The 24,214-nt window shown below is 33.7% G+C and overlaps 1 protein-coding gene across 4 annotated transcripts in view; it reads left to right on the forward strand.

Moving 5' to 3' along the window:
- The window catches only part of LOC149781860 (cilia- and flagella-associated protein 74-like), a 193,628-nt gene extending 173,112 nt beyond the window's left edge, over positions 1-20,516 (forward strand). For 2 of the 4 annotated variants that reach the window (XM_089936056.1, XM_089936058.1), the window contains 4 exons: positions 1,674-1,697; positions 10,223-10,291; positions 13,187-13,252; positions 17,567-20,516. In XM_089936056.1, coding sequence (XP_089792182.1) covers positions 1,674-1,697; positions 10,223-10,291; positions 13,187-13,252; positions 17,567-17,665 — 258 coding nt within the window. In that variant the 3' untranslated portion in view covers positions 17,666-20,516. The remainder of the gene's footprint in view (positions 1-1,673; positions 1,698-10,222; positions 10,292-13,186; positions 13,253-17,566) is intronic. The other 2 variants (XM_089936057.1, XM_089936059.1) reach the window with 1 other exon arrangement.
- Positions 20,517-24,214: the final 3,698 nt, after the last annotated feature.

A 24,214-nucleotide genomic window follows, 5' to 3' on the forward strand; every position in this document is an offset into this window, starting at 1 on the left:
CGATGACATCATGAGATATTATATTTATTACATATAGAAATATTATTATGTGATATATCAATCTATTTGACACAGTAGCCATGTGACATAAAAGTTGGTAATGGCACAGGTACTTACAGGGTTAAATTTTAATTGTATTCTGGGTCTTTAATTATATACCAGGTCTACTATATACCACGATTATAGTTATACACCAGGTCTATAATTATATACCAGGTCTATTATATACCACGACTATAATTATATACCATGACTATAATTATATACCAGGTCTATTATATACCACGACTATAATTATATACCACGACTATAATTATATACCATGACTATAATTATATACCATGACTATAATTATATACCAGGTCTACTATATACCACGATTATAGTTATACACCAGGTCTATAATTATATACCAGGTCTATTATATATCATGACTATAATTATATACCAGGTCTATTATATGCCACGACTATAATTATATACCAGGTCCATTATACCGAGACTTTAATTATATACCACGACTATAATTATATACCATGACTATAATTATATACCAGGACTATAATTATATACATTACAAGAACTGTAATTATATACCATGAATATAATTATATACTGGGACTTTAATTATATACCAGGACTATAATTTTATACTGAGACTATAATTATATACCAGAACTATAATTATATACCATGATTATAATTACATACATGTACCTGGATTATAATTATATAGCAGATCTGTAATTATATACCGTGATTATAATTATATACCAGGACTATAATTATATACCAGGACAATAATTACATACTGGGACTTTAATTATATAGCAGGACTATAATTATATACCAGGACAATAATTACATTATGAGACTATAATTATATACAAGGACTATAATTATATACCAGGACTATAATTATATACCAGGACAATAATTACATAATGAGACTATAATTATATACCGGGACTTTAATTATATACCAGGACTATAATTATATACTGGGACTATAATTATATATGGGGACTATAATTATATACCAGGACAATAATTACATACTGGGACTGTATATAATGGGACTATTATTATATACTGCGACATAAAGAGATTTGCAAGATGGCTTTTCTTCATAACGAATGAAGTAAAAGAACAGAACATAGGAAAAATAACCTAAACAAAGAATGCACTATATTTCAACAACTATCAAAGATGTTGCAGTTCTAGTTGGAACCTTCTGTCAAACTTTGAATGAAAACTTAAATTGTAATAGCTGCGATGGAGATGGTGACTTGTATGTGCAAAACATAATATGTATATAATGCCCATTATATGGGATTATGAATTTAGATTTGAAGTTCTTGTAACATTTAATATCGAGTAGAGTAATTCTTGATATGCCATGTCGTGCTACACGAGTTGCACAGCATCAGAACAGAACATTTTGTGTGGGTTGTCACTCAACAGAAATTTGCGAATTGAGTGTGACAAACCAGATTCATTTGAAAGTGGTTCTAATGTATACATTAGCTTTACATTCCTTTTTGCCTTTATGCTTTTGAAAGAAAATTGGAGTATGTGATTCTATCTAAGTATAAATGTGTACCATATATCTGGTTCTCTGGCCTTTGTTTGCATTTAAATTGTATCTTCCTTGTATGTATTAATACTAACAGGATGGAGCCAAGTCTAAAGGAAATGTAAGTGTAATTGTTGGTGCTTTTTCTATACTCAGATATTGAAATACAAAATACAGTAAAATGGCTGTAATTATCTGGGCATGTTTTATACACACTTTTCACAAGTGGTACTAACAGCTGCCTCACTAAGCACTCAGCATAAAGAGGTTAGTGGTAGGACTGGTTGGCCTTATATCATAATAATTTGACTGGGTGGGACGTCATGCTGTATATCTGTGGCATGATACCCCAGTGCTAGACATCACTTACTGTCACACTGCAGGCATCATAGTGATATGACCGAAAAATTGTTAAAGCAAGCTTTAACAATTTTAAAAATCCAAATCACATTAACACACTCACATATCACTCCATTAATGTTCAAAAGGATATGGGGGGTGGGGTGGGGAGTGGGGATAACCTATAGATTGGTTATGTTTGCCAAGAGTATAATGAATAATTTCAAGCATCTATGATTATTATTGATGGAGATATAGGAACATCTGTAATGTACAGCTATATGGATTTGACTAAATTTTTCCATGTTAAACTATACTGGTTTTTTTTGTTGTAAATAACACACATGTGCATGCACACACACACACTCACAGAAGAAGAAAAAATAATTTTAATGAAAGAGCCTAAATACTTTGGCATGTCAAGCCATCCTCTTGAAAAAATGAGAAACAAATGATTGAAAATGATAACATTTGCAAATATTGGATTTAAGTTAATAATATCCATAGAATTATCATATTTTTATGAAATATCAGGATGAAATCTACATCTGCTAAGGAGTCTGGATAATCAGTGTTTTGCTGTATTTTGTTTCTGTTTGCATGCACTCATGCATTAGTGTTGGAGAGTGAAATCCCATTGGACAGTCAGAACTAGCAGGCATGACCTAAGTTGATCACACAGCATAGCATATGATGGATTATTTTTCTCATTCCTAATCAGAAAAGAGTTGGGGGGTGGGGTGTAAAAAGATGGCAGCTCAGTCTGGATGGATAAACATGTAGCTATAGAAAATCTAAGTTTTTATCAATTTTTTTTTCATTATTTATAAATCATAAAAGATTTAGTTTTTGAAAACAAATTTGCTATAAATAATCCTTTTATAAACTGTAAATGTTTGTCTTTTAAATATTGAAAAGATTCATCACATATCGTTCAGAACATCAGAAATGTATGAATATTATCTCTAGGGTCAATGAGTACACTCTTCTTGGATCTGCTTATTCTTCTTGGCTTACTCACTTGGGCAGACTGTGTGATACATGCATAGAAATGAGAGAAATAATGTCTACTTTATATAATTAAATTTCCAGCAATTTTTTCCACCCACATACTTCCAATCAGTGTCCACTTTAATATTTAGTAATGCATTATATTCAGGTATGGTTGATAGATAGAAAAACAGTGATATTAAAAAAATCGGGTGGGGGTGGACATATCTCAGGCATTATTGGCTGGGGGCATCAAAAGATTTGCATAAGATATGTCTTGAGCTTAAGCCTCAGTCTAACTGTGCATATTTCTCCAAGATTTGTTATTACAGTTTCTCCATAAAATATCTGGATGGAATCTTGTTGACAGTTGTATCTTTCAGAAATCATTCTTCTTAGGAAAGAAGAAATTTACATAATTAATGGTTAATTACAGTATGAAACCCATTGATAAACCCACTGGGCTAACCTCAGAATTATTTCTAAAAGTTGGAGGATCACCTATGATCAGACAGAGTTATGTTTTTATGCAAATGTTTCAGTGGTTTGTAAAAGGGTTGGACTTGTACTATTATTAAATGTGGGATTATCAATGGATAAATATTGTACAGTGGTCCCCTCTTATAAGGTCACCCTTCTGTGATGCAGATATGGCCTTATACAAATGGTAACCTTATATACTTGCATATAAGTTGAGTTCAGCAGCAAAACAACATAGGCCCTGATCTGCCATTGCACAGTATTCCAGCAGACCAGGGTCTACCTTATTTTTTGTAGTCATTACTGTTAACAAATTCCATAGATCCAGATCTGCCAATGCATTATGAAGTGGCAGATTTTTGTGCATTTAACAGTTGGACTTGACTTATAAGCAAGTACATATGGTAACATGCTGGTTTTTTTTTTGTTCTTGGCAACATGTTCTTTTAAAAGGGTGGACTATCTTGAGAGGGCCTCTGAGGAGGGGACCACTGTATTTTCAAAATTTAAGCTTGTCTTGCCATTGCCTAATTTGTTTGCATGCCTTGAATCAAGAATCAATCAGAATCAAGAAATATTTACCTATGGAAACTCACAATCTATACTACAAGTCATATATTCTTCCAACAATGGATTATTGTTCAAATGTATGGGGAAACTGCTAAATCTGAGCTTGACAGGATTTAAAAACATCAGAAACGAGCAGCATGCATAATTTTAGATGCATCTATCGATCATCCCTCAAAAGCTTTGTTTACATAATTCAAATGGTTCACAATATATGACAGGATAGATTTTCACAAGGCAGTTCTTTTTTTATAAATGTCTACATGGAACTGCACCAGAGTATCTTCAGGCCTTTTTCAACAAAATACCAGTTGAGATCAATATCACATGGAAACCTCCATGCACTAAAACCAAGAACAGAGCAATTTCAAAAGAGCTTCCAGTACTCTGGTACAGTTCTGTGGAACAAGCTTCCACTACATATAAAATCTGCTGAAAATATTAGGGTATTTAACAAGAGATATCATGAATATGTATGTGTTTCTAATAGATAATAGAATTTAGTATTTTAATGGTAAAAACATGTTAAAATAAACAGTAATAATTGTTCTTTCATATAATGTGCATCATTATACTCTCCTTAAGAGGGCCTCGAGGGAGAATAGTCCTTGACTAATTAGTCACCTTTTATAAATAAAGCATTATTATTATTATTATTATTAGAAAATTCTTCATTTTTTTAAAGTGTTTCTTTTTCTCCGTGTTCCTATCAACACTGTTTTCTTTTGAATTTAAAGTGAACTCTGTTTCTGTTTTATTCTTTGAGAATAATTGAAATGTGCAGCTTTCTACATGTATCTGTATTGTGGGGGCCATGGTGGCTCTGTTAGCACAGCATGAGACTCAAGAATTTAGAGTCACTGTTTAATACCTGCCCAAGCCAGACTGTGTTGGCTTTCTTAGTGTGTCCTAGGGAATGGCATTTCGCTCCCATTTCTTTGCTTGAAGTAGCTAATAATATGTGGAAAATGCTATAAAACCCAGCAAAAACAAAACATTAAAGCCTGCTTATATTGTGTCAGTATCAGGGATATATATTTTAAAAAAACACTTGTAATTAGGCATTATTTAGATGGTGTGTGTGTCATATTGTCTGGCAGGGTCATTGCCCAAATTTCTTTTGATACACCTTACTGTATGTACTCACTTATACATCAAGTCCTTCTACAAACTGCAAAGACCCAGCCCATATCTCCCATCTCATAATACAGTGGTGTATATATATATATATGACATTCTTTTTCTGCAGTGTTGGGTGAGGTTTTTAAAGTTTTCATGAAAAACAAACAAGAAATCAACTATTTTGACCTCTCTGCAGAAATGCCTTATTTGCTGTGGGTGATCTCAAGGCACTTTGCTTTGAAGCTGGATAGATTTCCTAATATTACCACAGCCGTATCAGCTGTAACACCCATCACGGCCATATCAGCTGTAAAACCCATCATGGTCATATCAGCTGTAAAACCCATCATGGCCATATCAGCTGTAACACCATCATGGTCATATCAGCTGTAACACACATCATGACCATATCAGCTGTATCACCCATCATGGCCATATCAGCTGTAACACACATTACGGATATATCAGCTGTAAAACCCATCATGGCCATATCAGCTGCAAAACACATCATGGCCATATCAGCTGTATCACCCATCATGGCCATATCAGCTGTAACACCCATCATGGCCATATCAGCTGTAAAACACATCATGGCCATATCAGCAATAACACCCATCATGGTCATACCAGCTGTGACAGCCATCATGCATGGCCATATCAGCTTTAACACCCCTCATGGCCATACCACCTGTAACACCCATCATGGCCATACCAGCTGTAACACTCATCATGGTCATACCAGCTGTAACACCCATCATACATGGCCATACCAGCTGTAACACCCATCATGGCCATACCAGCTGTAACATCCATCATGGCCACACCAGCTGTAACACCCATCATGGTCATATCAGCTGTTTACCCATCACGGCCATACCAGCTACACTACTGCTAATCATTGCCTTGTTGCCTGATGCAGTGGTGGCTGTATTTTGAATATCGTAAAATTGATACAGTAGTTGGTAAAGGTCTTGGAACACCCTTCATAGGAACCAGTCATTTCCTTATATTCGTTTTACATCAGCATTATATGAACAACCATGAATGCTGATGATTATTCATATATTGATATAGTTTCTCTTCCTGGTGTATGTCTGTGTAGTTAATTTATTTTTTATTTTATTTGCATAGTTCTTCTTCAGGGTATACTCCTGCATGATTGGTTCATATTGATTTGTATAGTTCATTTCATGGTATATTCCTGTATTAATTGTCATGATGCTAAGCTGTTAATTTAATGTCATAACACTCACCCCACCCCATCTAAAGAGGAATTAAGATTTGGACACCAAACAGTACAGGCACCCGTTGTTCATATAAAAATTGTAAAATTCTTAAACCTGAGTGCTTGCCTTGAAAACTTGTTCAGTTTAATAACAAAAGAACTTGACTTATTCTTGAATTATCTTTGAATTTGTAGAAAAACTTTGAATTGTGCATTAAAAACCTATAAAATGTTTGTATTATATTCTGAACATTAAACTCATCAAGACATGTAACTTTTTAAGTTCAGAAGTTTTATTATTTATGTAATTTTCCAAAAATAATAAAATAGAATGAAAATTTGGATGAGTCAAATGACACTGGTCATTACTAATGGAGTAATATCCCTTTGCTGCGGAGGGTGCTAATCATAATTACAAATGGATGACAAACTCCATCAGTAATGGGACCAGACTAGGAATGAGCTAGCTGTGTTTGTAGTTGAAATGGGAGCATGATCCACTTAGAAATCTGGGGGTGGGGAGCATTTTACGAAGACAAGCACAAAGCAATAGAAAGAAATGCAATCAGGTTATTGAAGTTTCCAGTGTTGAAGAAAGTGCATTTAAGTCACACATGAAAAATGACCAGCACAAGAGAATCGCATTGCTAAATTCATATGCTATCATTTTCTGGAGCTACTTGAAGAATATTCAAATTAGTATTTGTTTTCTTCTACTTGTGTACCTATTTATGAAATGATAATCAAAGTAAGATATGGAGAAAGTGTAATATTTATAAGATAAACGCTATTTGAAAATTTGTTTTAAGTCCTTGATATAAAACACATATTTGTTACTGTTCCAACCATTATATCAGCAATTAAAAATATATAGTAGTTTTATTTACTTTCTGTCCCATACAGGTTTATGACTGTTTGTGAACAGACATTGCATGATGTTCAAACATTGCATGATATGCATGGTACCTTCTTTATAATACAAATGCATATCATATAAGCAATGACATGTATATACCTTGATGACCTACAGTTTCTTTTATTGATGCATATGTGTTGCTACATGTATTTGGAAATTTTACTTTTACACAAGTTTGCTTCAAAAGCTTTTCTTTTATTCTTTCTTTCCATTGAGGAAATTTTATTTGCTTGACTATATCAGCTGGCCCAGGAGTACAAACAATTCTTACACTGAAATTCACACTCGTGTCAAACATCTGATTGGCTAACATCAAATCACAGTACCAATCAAATCTTGGAATTCTGATGTTTGACTACCATCAAATAAATGATCAATTAAATGTCAGACTATTTAGAAGATCCTATTTTTCAATATGAAAATTGTAATATCAAGGCCAGCTTTTTTGGTTAATTCTGAGTGGTGATTTTTTAAAATCTATTAAAATTATGGATAACTTTTTAAAATTCTGCTTCATCTGTTTCAATGTCTTTTTCTTCTTCCCTTAATCTACTAGAGGTTTGATTGATTATAAGGTCTCAACTACATTATTAGGCCTACAGATCATAAAACTCTAACCTTGAGTTTGAACCGAGTTTTCACTGTTGTAGCCAATCAAAAGTTATGTTTCAAAAGAAGGCTGATATGCCGACATAAAATTCCAAACTTAGAATTTTAATGATTTCCAGGCCAGAAGATTTTAAATGTGGGTATCAGTGTTATGTGAAACTCTTATACAGGATGGAAATTTTTAGAGTCCATTTCAGCTGGCTACACAGTCATAGTGTTCTACTGAAACTCTGTATACAGGGAGTGGGAAATAGTATCAGTTAAAGCCACATATTGTTATGTGAAACTAATATAAAGGAAGGGCAGTATCATAGTCTCAGTTTAAGCAGGCTTCACATAGTGTTATGTGAAACTAATATACAGGAAGGGGTATATCATAGTGTCAGTTTAAGCAGGCTTCACATAGTGTTATGTGAAACTAATATACAGGAAGGGGTATATCATAGTGTCAGTTTAACCAGGCTACATATAGTGTTATGTGAAAATAATATGAAGGAAGGGCAATATCACAGTCTCAGTTTAACCAGGCTACACATAGTGTTATGTGAAACTAATATACAGGAAGGGGTATATCATAGTGTCAGTTTAACCAGGCTACATATAGTGTTATATGAAACTAATATAATGGATGGGGTATATCCTAGTGTCAGTTTAACCAGGCTTCATATAGTGTTATGTGAAACTAATATAAAGGAAGGGGTATATCACAGTCTCAGTTTAACCAGGCTACACATAGTGTTATGTGAAACTAATATACAGGAAGGAGTATATCATAGTGTCAGTTTAATCAGGCTACACATAGTGTTATGTGAAACTAATATACAGGAAGGAGTATATCATAGTGTCAGTTTAATCAGGCTACACATAGTGTTATGTGAAGCTAGTATACAGGAAGGAGTATATCATAGTGTCAGTTTAATCAGGCTACACATAGTGTTATGTGAAACTAATATAAAGGAAGGGGTATATCACAGTCTCAGTTTAACCAGGCTACACATAGTGTTATGTGAAACTAATATAAAGGAAGGGCAGTATCATAGTCTCAGTTTAAGCAGGCTTCACATAGTGTTATGTGAAACTAATATACAGGAAGGGGTATATCATAGTGTCAGTTTAAGCAGGCTTCACATAGTGTTATGTGAAACTAATATACAGGAAGGGGTATATCATAGTGTCAGTTTAATCAGGCTACACATAGTGTTATGTGAAGCTAGTATACAGGAAGGGGAATATTTTAGTGTATGTTATGTGAAACCAATATACAGGAAGGGGAATATTTTAGTGTATGTTATGTGAAACCAATATACAGGAAGGGGAATATTTTAGTGTATGTTATGTGAAACCAATATACAGGAAGGGGAATATTTTAGTGTCTCTTTCAGTAGGCTACACATAGTGTTATGTGAAGCTCTTGTACAGAGAGAGGCACAAAGTGTCAGTTAACGATGGTAACACAGTGTGTTCTGTGAAACTTTTATACAGCAAGGGGAACATCGTAGTTTTTTTTACACTAGATGACCAGGTACACAACACATGTCGTGCTTGATTGAACTGAAAGTAAACTTTCTGAACAATCAAAATTTGCAACATTTTCAGATATAAATGTCCCTCAGTTAGGATAATAAAAGGTACCTTAATTATCACTCTTGTGCTGGTTAGGCACAATATAATTTTAGGCTGATGGAAAAAATTTAAACCACGTAGGTGCATAGACAGAATCGACATAGAACTTGTAGGTGCAAATAAAAAGACTTGAAAAATTCTATGCTCATATTACATCCAATGGCCAAATCTGCAACATTAAGTATGGTATCCAATGTTCCCCCTTAAGTGGTCTGATTCCTTTAGACTTTCTTTTCTGTTTTGGCTTTCCTTCCTTTCTTCCTTCCTTCTGTCTTTTATGTTCAAATGTATTTATTGATCAAAACACTGCCAGTTCTGAAATTTATCAATATCATGTGCTATACAACAAAATGCACTTCAGAAACAAGATCTGATGCATTTCGTAGATGATAATAACAGTTATTACATGTATCTGCATAGAACACAGAAAGAATATATTATTTTCTTTCATGCATTTATTAGCTGAAATATTTTCTTTCTTAAATTGCCATAATGGAATTAATTTTACAGCCACAATATATCACATATTTCTGTTTTATTTATTACATAGCAAACAAAGTATAATTACATAAAACCTTTTTGAATAATCAGAATGTATTTCCAACAGTTCATAATATTTTCCTATCTACAGTTGATCTTGAAAATGGAAACTTATGTAGAAGAAACCTTAATAACAAACCCATTAAATATGATGTTAAAAATGTCATTTAGATTCATTCTTGCTGCCTGATAAAATATTAGCAACCCTAATTTGTATTCTTTAATGTTTTCACAGAATGGAGAGTTCCAGTTTGAAAATGTTCAGCAGATCACACCAAAGGGTTTCAGTATAGATCCTCAGAAGGTGAGAACTTTTTTTAAAATTTTAACTTTGATAAATAAAAGAAATGTACTTAATTTATGAGTATGATATAGGTAATCTCATCTTTAATGATTTTATCACATCCTGGCCTTGAATATAGCATGGAGTATAGACTATTTGGCATGTTTGTCCTATTCTGACATACATATATCCTAAACTTTTTGTATGTGCAATTACTCCTGCATCTTTTTATGGACTGTGTTGAAACTTGGCAGATATTAAGGATACAGATTCATTGTGTGCATGTCACTTAGTCATTACACTCTGATGTGCTTGTAGCTCACTTGACCTTATGGCAGAGATAATCAGACATGAGATCAGTATGCATGTATCATTCTCTCATGCTCTGACATGATTTTGGAATTAAATGTATGTACCTTATATTATGATAATTACTGTGTGTGCAGCAAGGTCTCAAAGCTTTGGATGAATCGCCCTGACAAAAACTATACAGACATGAGGTCCACATATGCATATCATTCTGTTATCACACTTTGGATGAATTGCCCTGACAAAAACTATATAGACTTGAGGTCCACATATGCATATCATTCTGTTATCACACTTTTGGTTAAGCGCCAAGACCATCCATCAGAATTGCATGTTATCACACTGTAGTCCAAATTTCCAATCCAGTTTCAATCTGACATGCAATATGAGTTTACATTATCAGAATCTTGGATCAGTTCAATAATGAGTGAGATCCATACATACTAATTCTATGATCTTGCATCTAATTTTTATGAGTATTCTACCCATGAGGAGGCCATATTTCTGATCCGATTTTGATCGGACTTGGAATATATGTTTATTTGATTATGATCCCAGATGAGTTTGATAATGAGTGAAATGCATGTATACCTATGAGGTAATCTTGCATCATCTGATTGGCTAAGCTTGTTACACATCAGGAAGCCATATTTGTTGTCTGACTGCTATTAGATTTGCAATATGGGCTTCTATAATCAAGATTTTGGATGGGTTTGAAAATGAGCAAGGTACAGCCATAGTGATGAGATCTTGCATGTGATTGATTAAACTTGTTACCCCTCAGAAAGTTATATTTCTTACCTAATATGCATGAGACTTGCACTGTGGGCTTATATAATCAAAATTTAGATATTAATTATGTTATTCATAATAGAAATTCTTGTATAGGCAACTTATCCTAAGTTTCAATGAATTGCCTAAACTTATTAATTTACATGGCCAAAATCACTTCATTATGTGAACATGGTCTGTCATGATGTTGTATTTATTTTTGGAGTTTCCTCTTCATCTTTATTTATATTTAATGTTATTTTGCATTAACATACACATATGTACACATTCTACCACTGGTATTGCTTTTTCCACGTGCACTATTCATTTAAACAAAGAGAGGGTGGGGGGCATCTGTGTCTTATGGACACATTCTGGTTTTTCTTATAAAATTGGGAGTTACAAGGACACTTTTGTGACAATCTTATGATTAGCATCAAATAGGTGGCATTGTTCTAGAACAGAATATAGGCCACTGTGACATGTTACACTTTCATTTATGATTCCACTAAGGAGAATGTAGAGTCAGAGTTATGGAAGTCCATAAAAGTCCATATTTTACCTCACTCTGATAGAAATCGTAGTCAAAGTTTGGAGGCATTGTGATCTTTTATCTGTCCATATGCCCATCTGTCACCAGAGCCTGTTAGAACGATTGCTCAAACATTATTTACCGTAGTGTAGATGAATACAATTTTGCTGGCATTTTTCTACGTACATGTAGATGATCTGAATATATTTTTATCATTTTTCTTTATTCATTAATGTTTGAACTCATACATTTCTTACTGACAAAAATATTTTTTGCATGATGAAGACTAAAAAAAATAAAGAAATTTGATAGACAAATTTGTTTCATGTGTAGATGACCTGTGTAGATTTTCAGGCTATTACTGTCCATTTTACAAAGTAGAGAGATATTGTACAATCCCTGATGTAAGTGTTAGCATCTGGACCAATAAAAACATATACATGTATACAACCTCACTGCATCTAGACCATTCCATCATTCTAGGTCCTTGGAGTGGGTTTCATAGCAACTTCCCTGGACCAAGGCTGCCATGCATGTTTACATGTGCAAATGGCAATGTTTAGTTTACTATATGTAAACATTTTAAAATCAGTAACTGTTTAAACAAATATGCATGTAGATGTCAGTGATGTAGGAACTACCCATTCCAGTTCATTGATTTAAGTCTGATTAAGTCTGATTTTTCTATCAGATTTGCCAGAGTTGACAAGAATTAGTTGTATGGCACATTACACTTAAGGTTAAGTTATTGACCTTGGTGACAAAGTTCTTTGACTACATTACCAGTATTTACCTTTGAAAAACATGTTCAGCAAGTAACATTTTATTTTTAAGAAACACCATAAACATTTAAACGTTTTGGACTTTACAGGAGAGTCATATATTTTGCACAAGCATAAACAAATTCTTTTTAACTGTATGACTCAGCTAAGGTGTTTTGTGCCCATACAATTTAGTTAGTACTTAAATGAAGAGAAACTTATCTAGATTGCATTTGGTTTTCTCTTCATATATATTAATGTTTTTTATTACGAAGAAAAACTGAAGTAAGCAAGAGATTACTGTACCAGTATGAGATTAATGTGCCAGTATGAGATTAATGTACCAGTATAAGTAAAGCCACTAAAATAACAAGACACTATTGACAATACACTTGTGTGTTGAGGGCAAATTGTCATGTGTTCCTGTAGAGGACAAGCATTCATCTGTTCCTAAACCATTGTTTTTGTTGAGCTTTCTTCCCTGTGCATTATTATAGTCAATTGAAAGAAATAGTTCATCATGTCTTCTTTCATTTCTTACAGGGAATGGTGGAAGCTGGTGTACACAAAGTATGCACTGTAACATGGACTCCACCAGTTGGATATGATGTACGTTCAATTATTTTTGTACCTGGAAAACACACCAGGATATAAGTGCCACCTTTCATTTCTGTTATGTTGCTTTTATTGTTGTTAGTTACATTGTTGACACAGGCACAAATCATAATCTTTTTAATTCCCAAGTGCTTGTAGCATCTTGCTTGGGTCCTACCTGCCTGACCATCTGCTTGTCTGTCTGTCCATCAGCTTGTCTGTATGTCCATCTGTCCTGAGAAGCTTCTTAACAAGATTCTCCAGAAGAACTAAGTGCAGGCAAATGAAATTTGGTACCATATATGCTTGCATATAAATCAGGTCCCACTGCAGACTACACAGACTCACACCTGCCATTGGATAATACATGAGCAGATTTGGAGCTTTCTGGTTTGTTAGGAGTACTCAGTAGAACTGTTAACCTAGACCCTGACCTTCCAGAACATTATGCAATGGCATATCAGGGTCTATATTGCATGCATTTGGACTCAATATATATGGTAGATTTATTTGTATTCATATGTATATCACCTGATTCAATTTTGAGGCCATTACAAAAATTTTTTTTTACATACTTTGAAACCTGTTTAGACTGACTTACTTTTTTTTGACAGGAACATGGTTTGAACAATTTAGAAAAAAACCTTGACATAAGCAAATACATTTTAGTTTTTATATTAGTATGTGTGTGTTGTGTGTGTGTGTGTGTGTATATATATATATATATATATATATATATATATATATATATGATTCTATGGTCTTAAGCAAAGTGATGGAAATGAGCAAAAACCAAATGCAAACTGTCATATTCATTAAATAATTATTCCCTTAAATACAAAGTGGAATTTTAAAAAGAATTTTCAGTATTGTGTATTAAATCTCGAATAGTCATACAAGTTCTATCACAAGTAAAAATGTATAGAGTTCCAGTTGAATTCCAGTGGCATTCCAAATAAAGTCCAATATTGAATGTGCTGATGTGCATGTAGTCTCAAATATGCTAATGTGTCAGTGGCATGGAATGTTGTGATGTTTTAACAGTCTTTTGATGTATGAATAATATAATCCAAACTGTCCTTGACTGAATTCACTATAATTCCAAATAGATGATTTAGTCTAAGAGGTATTAATGAACTCTTTGTATTTTCAGTTAATAATTTCAATAAAAATAAAGCCATTGAGATTAAAAAATGAACACAACAAGAAGATTGATTCCACTTTGGATGTTGAAGTACGAATGAGTAATCCCAAAGTTTATATTTCCCTCCAGCTGACCTAGGTCACAGTTGCCATTTTCTGGATATACTGTGTCATCTTAATTGAAAATGAACTTCTGTATCCTTCCAAAGTCAGAATCAGTACTGTATTATAACTCAAACTGAAATAAACATGTTTACAATTAATAATGATCTATATTCATAAAGAAATATAAGCCATGTATTATGTTGTTTACAAAATAAATAACACTGGTCAGGTAGACCATTAACTTGATTTTGGACTAAGGTCAGTAACTGATACGGATATACATAACATCTAATCATGGTGAAAAAGCAACAAACAATACAATGCATGTATATATATATATATATATATATATATATATATATATATATATATATATATATATATATATATATATATATATATGACCTGGATAGCATTATAGCATTTTAGGTCATTATTGCAATTTTTTAATTTTGTACACATTCTTGAAATTGTTGGACTGGACTTGATTTTCACATATCTACATGACCTGATTAGGTTCTCATACTATTATGATATTTTTATCTCAACTGGTCATAGACCTGAAGAGCTTATGGGATGGTCTATTGTCTATTGTCCATGTGTCAGTACCACAAATTCATTAACACAGCTCCTTCTAAATTGCTTGGAGGATTGCCATGAAACTTTATTAACACTTTCATCTAATGGTCATTTGTGTCCTAAGTTAAAATGGTGCCATTTGGACATCCCACATGGCTGTCACAGTGGCCATCTTGAAAATGTTGTTGTTGCTACTCCTCCAGAATGGAGTTGGTTCTAAATGAAAATGGGGCTAATATGATGTCCAATATGACAGCCACAGTGGCCATCTTGAATTTTGGTTGTTAATATTCCTTTTGAATGGAAGACCATATTGATATGGGGTTCTCACCAGAAGATTTTTCATGATGTCTTGTTGGATCTAAATGAAAATGGCTCTGACCTGATAGCTTGTACAGATACCATAGCAACTACCTTGAAATTGTTGTCACTTCTCCTCCTGAATGTATGTCATATTAGTATGGGGTTTTAACTTAAAGACTTCTTATAATGTACAGTTGGTCCTAAACAAAAATGGTACTTATGTTATGCCAAATATGGCTGCCACAGTGGCTGTACTAAAATCATGTTATTGCTACTTTTCCAAAATGAAATGTAATATTGCCATGGGGTTTTTGCCAGAAGACATTTTATGAAGTATAGTTGCTCCAAAATGAAAATGGAGTTCATCTGATATTCAGTATGGTGACATCAGTAGCCATCTTGAAAATAGTGTTTTCTCTACTCCTTCTGAATGAATGTTCATGTCAACATGGGTTTTTAATAAATGACTTCATATGTCTAGTTGTCCTAATGGATTCAGACATTCAGTATGCCACCATAGTGTCCATCTGAAAATTGTGTTATTGCTATTTCTCCTGAATGAATGGTTCTTTCAGCATGGGTCTTTCACTGAAAGATTTCTAATAATGTATAGTTGGTTAGAAATAAAATGGTGCCAATCTGATTTATAATTTGACTGCCACAATGGTCATCTTGAAAGTCTTGTTATCATTACTTCTCCAAAATGGCTGGTCATTGCCATATCAGCATTGAATGACTTCTTACAATATCTAATTGATAACAAGAAAAATGGTGCCAATCTGCTATCAAATATGGCCACCATGACATTTGCCTTGAAAGTCTTGTTATCATTGTTCCTCCAAAATGAAATGTCATATCAGAATGAGGTTTTCACCAGAAGACTTCTTGATGCCTTGTTGATTATAAAATTAAAATGGTGCCAAGTCGACATCCAGTATGTCACCACAGCAGCTAATTTAAAAATCTTGTTATTGCTGAAGAATATCAAGGATGGTTTCACCAATCCACAGTTAAAGGGAAGAAATGATCATGTCTTGAATTCCCAGAAAAAGTTTTTCAGCTAATTGAGCATGAGTCCCTTTGAGAGACTCATTTCAGATTCTTAAAAGTTTTGGACTTGTACATTTTGGTCTGCAGTGAGAGTATATGTGTTTTTACCAACACAATTTGTTTACATTAAGCTCTGTTTCTCAGAGACTGTTGCATATACTGTCATGAAATCTGATAAGCGCGTTTAGTGGCATCACAGGTGTTTGAGGAACCCAGGGTCAATGTACTTTAGTGGCACCCATACCACAGCAACCAGAGGCAATGTTCCAAAGTGGCATCCCTACTTCACTCCAGAAAACAGTTTTTATGTCAGTTGCCAACCTCCCTCCTCTCTCAGTTTTGTGAAGAATTGCCTCCATTACATTAAGATGAAGGTGAGATGCTATGAAATTTCAGTCTAAACAAAGAAAATAGGCTCCAAATTGCACCTTCTTGACCTGAAGGCACCAAGAGGCAATTGCCCCCACATACCCCACTTTTATGCCACCACTGAGTGCCTTTATTAAAGACTAATATTCCCTGTCAAAAAAAGTATGTTTGATTCACCGGCTTTTCTTCTTTCTATGACCATGTTAGTTTTCTCAGTCAGACACCAGAAGAGTAGGCAAGAATTAGATTTTCTATTACATTCTAATTTTGGCATATTGATTCTTGTAACTGAATGTTCTTAATATGAACTTGGTCCTCATTTTTGCCCTGTTTTTTTACAATGTTCCTCAAATTCTACAATGACAGATATGAATACAAGAAGTACATGTGTGATTTAGACTGCACATTAGAGAGAGTCTCAAAGTCTGTAAGCATGGATACAGAGACTGTCCTCAGAGACAAAAATGCACACAAGGAAGTACATGTATGATTTAAACTGCTAATTAAGGAGTGTGCTGAGAGAGAAAAATGCATACAAGGAAGTACATAATCTTACTCTTTCATATTCATTTGATGTTCTATGTAGATATTATAATTCTAGGTATATAAATAATTATTTTGTTTGAGAGTTTGAATGTTTTCTTAAAAATAGCTATTGCTAATGCATACAATGGCATTTTGAAGTTTGAAGAAAGAACTGAATGAAAATAGATAAAATAGTCAAATTTGCATTTTAAGTTTTTGTGTACAACTTTTAACATGAAAGTTTAACTGTTTCAGCCCAACAAGCCAATGGAGGCCAGTGTAATCTTAACCTTGAAGGGAGACATTTCAGAGCAAGTGAGAATCATGTTGAGAGCCATGGTGGTCTCGGAGTAAATAGAGATGGAAGGCTGTGTGTGCCATTTTATATCTTTATTTTAAGTTTATTTGGACATTTATGGAATTCTTTTGATGAAAAACATGGACTCTATAAAACTGTGATACATCATATCCCTTAAGTATAGAGACATTTTATACTAGCTTTGCTGTTTTCCAAAATATTCAGAAAGCATAAATAGCTTAAAATGAATACAGAACAAATGAAAAACAGCAGATTTATGGTAGCTTGAATATCAAAGGGACATAACTTGGTTTGATTTTTCTATAGTTTGAGGTAACAAGATTTAATATAGACACATTTTTAGCATAGTTCATAGATCAGAAGAGCTGAATGTGATACCAACAATGGAAATGAAGTATAGACAGCAAATGAATGCCTAGAACATGTGATATCAGTAAATCTCACAGGATGTGAATCGTCGAATGTGATTTGCTGATGTCGCATGTTCACAAGAGACAATGTAGCCCTCCTAATCAATGTGTTATACTGATTATGCTTTAATTTATGTACCCCACCCAAAAATAGACATCTTAATTAATTAATGGAACTGCTTATTTTAGTATTGCTGTATAAGAAGTCTATTAATAGGTGATGAGGCATTGCATTATGTCCTATATCTGGAAGCACAGTATGGTTATTCTCATTAATTTTGAATTTACTCAATGATAATGTCAGCATTTTGGAATCCTCCTTTCTTGCGAATTTTGTAGATAAAAGTGGTTGACAGTTATGTGTCACTTGATCAGTTTTACACACCAAGGCATTTCACCAATAATACTGTTTTATTTGGATGCAGAAACTCAAAAGTGAGTTGCAGTTTACACCGGTGGGTACTTCATTATGCTTTCAAATGTTGCCAAAAAGGACATGTTTTTTATATTATTATATGAATTTCAAAACAGCATGATTGTTTCAAAAACTCATTAATATATGGTCAAAATTATGATGTGTCTTGCAAAATGTTCAAATGTTCCAGAATGCTTGAGTGAATGTTGTTGAGGCAGTGGGGTTCTACTGTACTTTTTAAAAATAATATTCCATTCTGCAATAACAACATTGGCTTACTTCTCATATGTCAGGCATTGCATTATATTAGATAAAGAGATATATAAACGGGAATATTTTTACCAGGATAACAAAGTAAAGAACATATGAGAAGTTGACAAAAATATTTCACCCATGTGGAAAACACTGCTGGTATTCATTAGTTAGCTATCATTTAATGAAACAGTGTAATTAAAAGGAGTCTCTCACTATAAGGTTCTTCATTATCTTTACACCAGTATAAGGTGACCTGTCATATACTGTAAAACCTGTATTGAGAGACCACTGCAGTGGGAGTCCACCTGTCTTGAGAATACAGGTTGTAAATGCACAAATTTATGGATTACATAGTGTTATCACCTGTCATGAGAGACCATTATATTTTGGTAGAAGAGGTGGTCTTTCAAGACATTTTTGACTGTAACACTGTACACATTTGAAGGCACCCTTAAAAAGTGCTACAGTGATAGATCCCTGTATAATGTTTCAAGGGACTTAAGTCTTGTCTTGGTTCTAGAAAATTCTGATACTGCAGCTAAATGTGCATCTCTTATATGCTTCAGTTACCTGTCAGTGAAAAAAATGTACTGTGGCCAACTGTATTCTATAATGCTAAATGTAACTGAACAGGAGGTTAGCTGAAATTGTTGAAGAATTGGTTTTTTTTAAACAGCTGAAATGTTTTCAACCAGCTATTCTGAAGAGGTCTTGATATATATTCATTGTCCAACATGAGAACCTAATGTACTGCAAAATCAGAAAAATAATCAGTTGTGTACAGATATGCTGTACTAGGCCAGTAAATCAGCCCCTCCCCCATGATGATATTGATTTCAGTTTAGGGGCTGATGACACCTGTTCATTAAAACATGCACAAAGTCTGCAAACACTTTAGGCTGCAAACATCGGTGTATATTTTATACACTTACCAGTGTTTCTCGCAGCTGTGGAGCTACTGTTGGCTGAAGGGTTCTTTTGGTGGCATGTACATTATATTTCTGGAGCAAATCCTTTGTTTGGTGACTTGTAAAGCCACATGGAATAGCACAACACTCTGTCCTGTGGCCATTTTGAATTTTGCACTCAATATGGCTGTTACCATTTGCTGGTATGTGTCTAAAGTGTACGCAGGTTTGTTCTGGAAAGATTTGCTGGCAGCAGAATTGAACATTTTAGTGAACAGGTCACATGAGACCCACATGTTGCCCATCGGTATCAATGATTTATCAAACTAATGCCATACATTCTAAGGTTTACCTGTGTTACAAGAAATACCAGAGCAATAGTACCACATTGTAGAACAAACTCTATCTGATATATGCTTGCTTCAAAGTTGGGTTCAACTGCAGACAACATTGACTGTGATCTGCCATTGCATAATGCACTTGCAGATCAGAGATAATGTTGTTTGTTCTGCTGATTACTCCTAACAGCACTGTATAGACCCAGATCTGCCAGCACATTATGCGATAGCAGATCAGGATCTGTGCAGGTTGCAGTTGGACTTCACATATAAGTAAGTATATACAGAACTATTTTAATTTACAATGAAATGGCATTGAATATGTTAGGATAGGTACATTAAACTATTTTAACTATTGACACAAATGATGAATAATATGACATTAACATTCCAGCTTGCAGTGTCTCAGATAAATTCTATATTAATATTTCAGTTTTCACTTCATTTGTAAAACTTTTTTTTTTTTTTGAAACAACAAAATGCTTTGATGTTCCTTAAAAATAATGTTCACATTGACTGTGATATGGTTGCATTTAATATTAAAAGGTTTATATTGAAAATTATATTTCTTTTTTTTCTTTCCACTTTAAGTCACCCATACATGTAAATACTTTAATATAACTTATGAATTGCAGATTTATTTGTTTCCCTTATACAGGTATTTGAGAGATATTCAGCATCTGTATGTAATTTTATCATCCATATTATTGGGGGGGGGGTAACAGGGGTGTTCATCACTCAGAAGTCATAATTCATTCATTTGATTGGATGATTGACTTGGCATTTGTTCTTACAACAACTTTGACATTATATACAGTATTAAACTGTGCTGTTTTTTAAAACAGATGTCTCACGCCATAGCTTAACATCCACAAATTCTCAAATTTCAGTAAAGATGCAAGTCAACAGGGTTAAGAGTTCATATGTTAGACTGGGGATAAAGTCAGAGTAAACCAAATATGTGTGTGTGATTAAGAGTTTTAACATAGCTTTAACAATTTTTCAGTCATATTGCTATGATGTCTGCAGTGTGGCAGTTTATAGTGATGTCTAGCACTGGGGCATCATGCCGTAGACATGTAACATGATGTCCCACCCAGTCACATTATCCTGACACCAGGCTGACCAGTCCTAACACTAACCTCGTAATGCTGAGCACCTAGTGAGGCAGCTGTTAGTACCATTTTAATAAGTCTTTGGTATGACTTGGCTGGGGTTAGAACCCACAACCTCCCACTTCCGACTTGGACACTCTAACCTCTAGGCCACGGGAATAGTCCAAAATCTTTTCTCAACTGTAAGCATAACTAACTGTTCTGCAGAAGACATTTATCTCCTACTTTATTAACCTATTTATTTTTATAATTGTTTAAATAAAATTTGTGCTAAATTTTCAATGTGTTTAACATATAATTTCACAAAAATGCTGCAATTAAGTTCTGTAGATATTTATGTTTTCATATAATTTAAATAAAATACAGTCAGTTGTCTAAGTGTCTAAAGTGTGTGCCTTTAATTTTTTTCCTTTCAGTGATCACTGCTATTATGTGATTGGTCAGCTATTAGGTGATCATTGCTATTATGTGATTGGTCAGCTATTAGGTGATCATTGCTATTATGTGATTGGTCAGCTATTAGGTGTGATAGACACATGGATGGATTGGCAGTAGTGTCAGTATGGTAAATTAATGGATACAATAAATTAGGCAATTATATAAAAAATATCTTCCTAATATGTTGTGTAATAATCCAGTATTTATTGATCTGCATGCATCCTGTGGCTCTAAGAACACCCTGTCTCTGTCTCTCTTTCTCTTGATTGATTGATTGCTTGCTTGATTGATTGATTGATAGATTCATTGATTAATCAGATTGGAGATACCAGTCTTGTATTTAAAGATATCACCTGTTACAAATCAAGTTGACCTGGTCCTGGAGACACATCAACAGAGTCAGTAAAATTAATATTTTTGACAGTAAAACTGCTGGTGATGTCTTCATTGGTTTTTAAAAACAAGACTTATCACCATTTTAAAAAGACACATTTGAAAATGGTGTCTACTTTTCAACAATACATCCTAGTGACAGTTGTGATGTAAGAAAGGCATTTACGTTTTTGTTATCGATTTTACTGATGCAAATTTTGTTGTTCAGTCAATCAGAAAGAATGTTGTAATCACAGGTGTGTTAGAAGTATGCTTGTTCTTTAAGTTTGAAGTGTAATGTAAACTAATTGAGCTTGTAGGCTTGATTTTTGTCCTAAAGTTAGAACTGAATTCATGGTTTCATCACCATATCTGTAAATGTACTTTCTAATCAAAACTGTTAAACATGAACAAAAATAAATTGTGAAATCATTTTTCAGAATTCTTAAAATTATCTAGTAAGCTTCAGTTTCATGCTTACAGAAGGAGATTATTATTAATGTGAAATTTTCATCTGGACTACCAAACAACAGTTTATTTTTGTAGAACTATAAATAATGATGACATTTTTTATGATGTTTGTGTTTCTAATTTCAGTGAGATATGCATTTTATTTAATCCACTTTTTAAAACATTTGCCATTTATCCCCAATAAGTATTTAGGCATCTCTGACAAAACAGTTAAAATAATTAAAAGTCATTATGGCAGCATTTGTGCCTAATTGGATTTGATTTTAGCAAAAATATCTAACTAGTTACATTTGGTGTTAACAGAATTGTAAACATCAATGCAAGATGGAACTATCAGTGGTATGTTGTGACCGAATGCAAAATGCAACTATCAGTGATATTTTGTGACCGAATGCAAAATGCAACTATCAGTGGTATTTTGTGACCGAATGCAAAATGCAACTATCAGTGATATTTTGTGACCGAATGCAAAATGCAACTATCAGTGACATTTTGTGACCGAATGCAAAATGCAACTATCAGTGATATTTTGTGACCGAATGCATAATGCAAATATCAGTGATATTTTATTACCGAATGCAAAATGCAACTATCAGTGGTATTTTGTGACCGAATGCAAAATGGAACAATCAGTGGTATTTTGTGACCGAATGCAACTATCAGTGATATTTTGTGACCGAATGCAAAATGCAACCAGTTTTTTTTCTATTGATATGCCATTACACTTTACAGTATTTACTAAAACTTGAAATTGTTAGCTGAAGGAAAATATGAGGATATGTGTGATCCTCCCAACTGGATATGATGCTTACATACGTAATATCATACAACAACTACATCATTCCAGAAGGAAACTCGGACGTCTTGCAATATGACTGGGATTGTCAGGATATGTGTAATCCTGCTAAACTGATATGATGCTTGCATGTGTAATATCATACAACAACTTCATCATTCCTGAAGGAGATTTGGAAATCTTGCAGTTTAATTTTGGATGTAGGGAAATCTTGTAATATGATAGGGAATGTCCATAGATGTGAACAACCAAACATATTGATGCTAACCAAAAAGAAAAAACAGCTTGAGAGTTGTGAATATTGGAACTGGGTAAGAACTGGTGACTCTAGACCCTCGGTCAACATCCCACAATTTGTGCAGTAAGTGCTTCAGCATAGGCCATGGTGGACATGATGATGTTTTGTTCCCTTCTGTCAACAAAGATCAGCCTGAATGGAGAGTCCAACTTGGTATACATCATATCGGAAACTTTACAAGCTGTTATGAAGAATGCATGGAATTTTGTTCGGGAACGTTGGTGTTCAGCACATTACTATTATGAAAGCTTAAAAAGATAAATTGATTTGGTTAAAGAAATTTGTTATCTTATATGTGTTATAATTGTGGCAAACAATAATTTTTGAATAAAATATAATAGCACATAGTAACGAAACCTAGAATCAGCAAGGTGTATAAATGGTCTACATTTCACATATCTAGACAGCTAATTGGCTTTCATTGCTATAACTTAACATGTCTGTACAACAGTTTTAACAGTTTGATTATGTGTGCAGATTGCAGAACTTTGAGACTGGAGACACTTTTACATCTATGTCATTCAGTTTAAAATATGTAGCAGCTTTATGTGTTTCAATTGCTGTGTACATCCGTGTACAGAGGGCAAGATAGAAACATGAAATCTTCTGATATGATTAAGAGTGGTCTATATAATCTGATCCACTTCCAAAAATGGTCCAAATTTTTTAACGTTGCTTTAACAGTTTTAGTCATATAACTACGATGTCTGCAGTGGGGCTATTTATAGTAATGTCTAGTACTGAAGCATCATGCCGCAGACACATCAC

This window comes from Sinohyriopsis cumingii, chromosome 15, assembly GCF_028554795.1.
Source record: "Sinohyriopsis cumingii isolate HCF-2022 chromosome 15, ASM2855479v2, whole genome shotgun sequence".
Lineage (NCBI taxonomy): Eukaryota > Metazoa > Mollusca > Bivalvia > Unionida > Unionidae > Sinohyriopsis > Sinohyriopsis cumingii.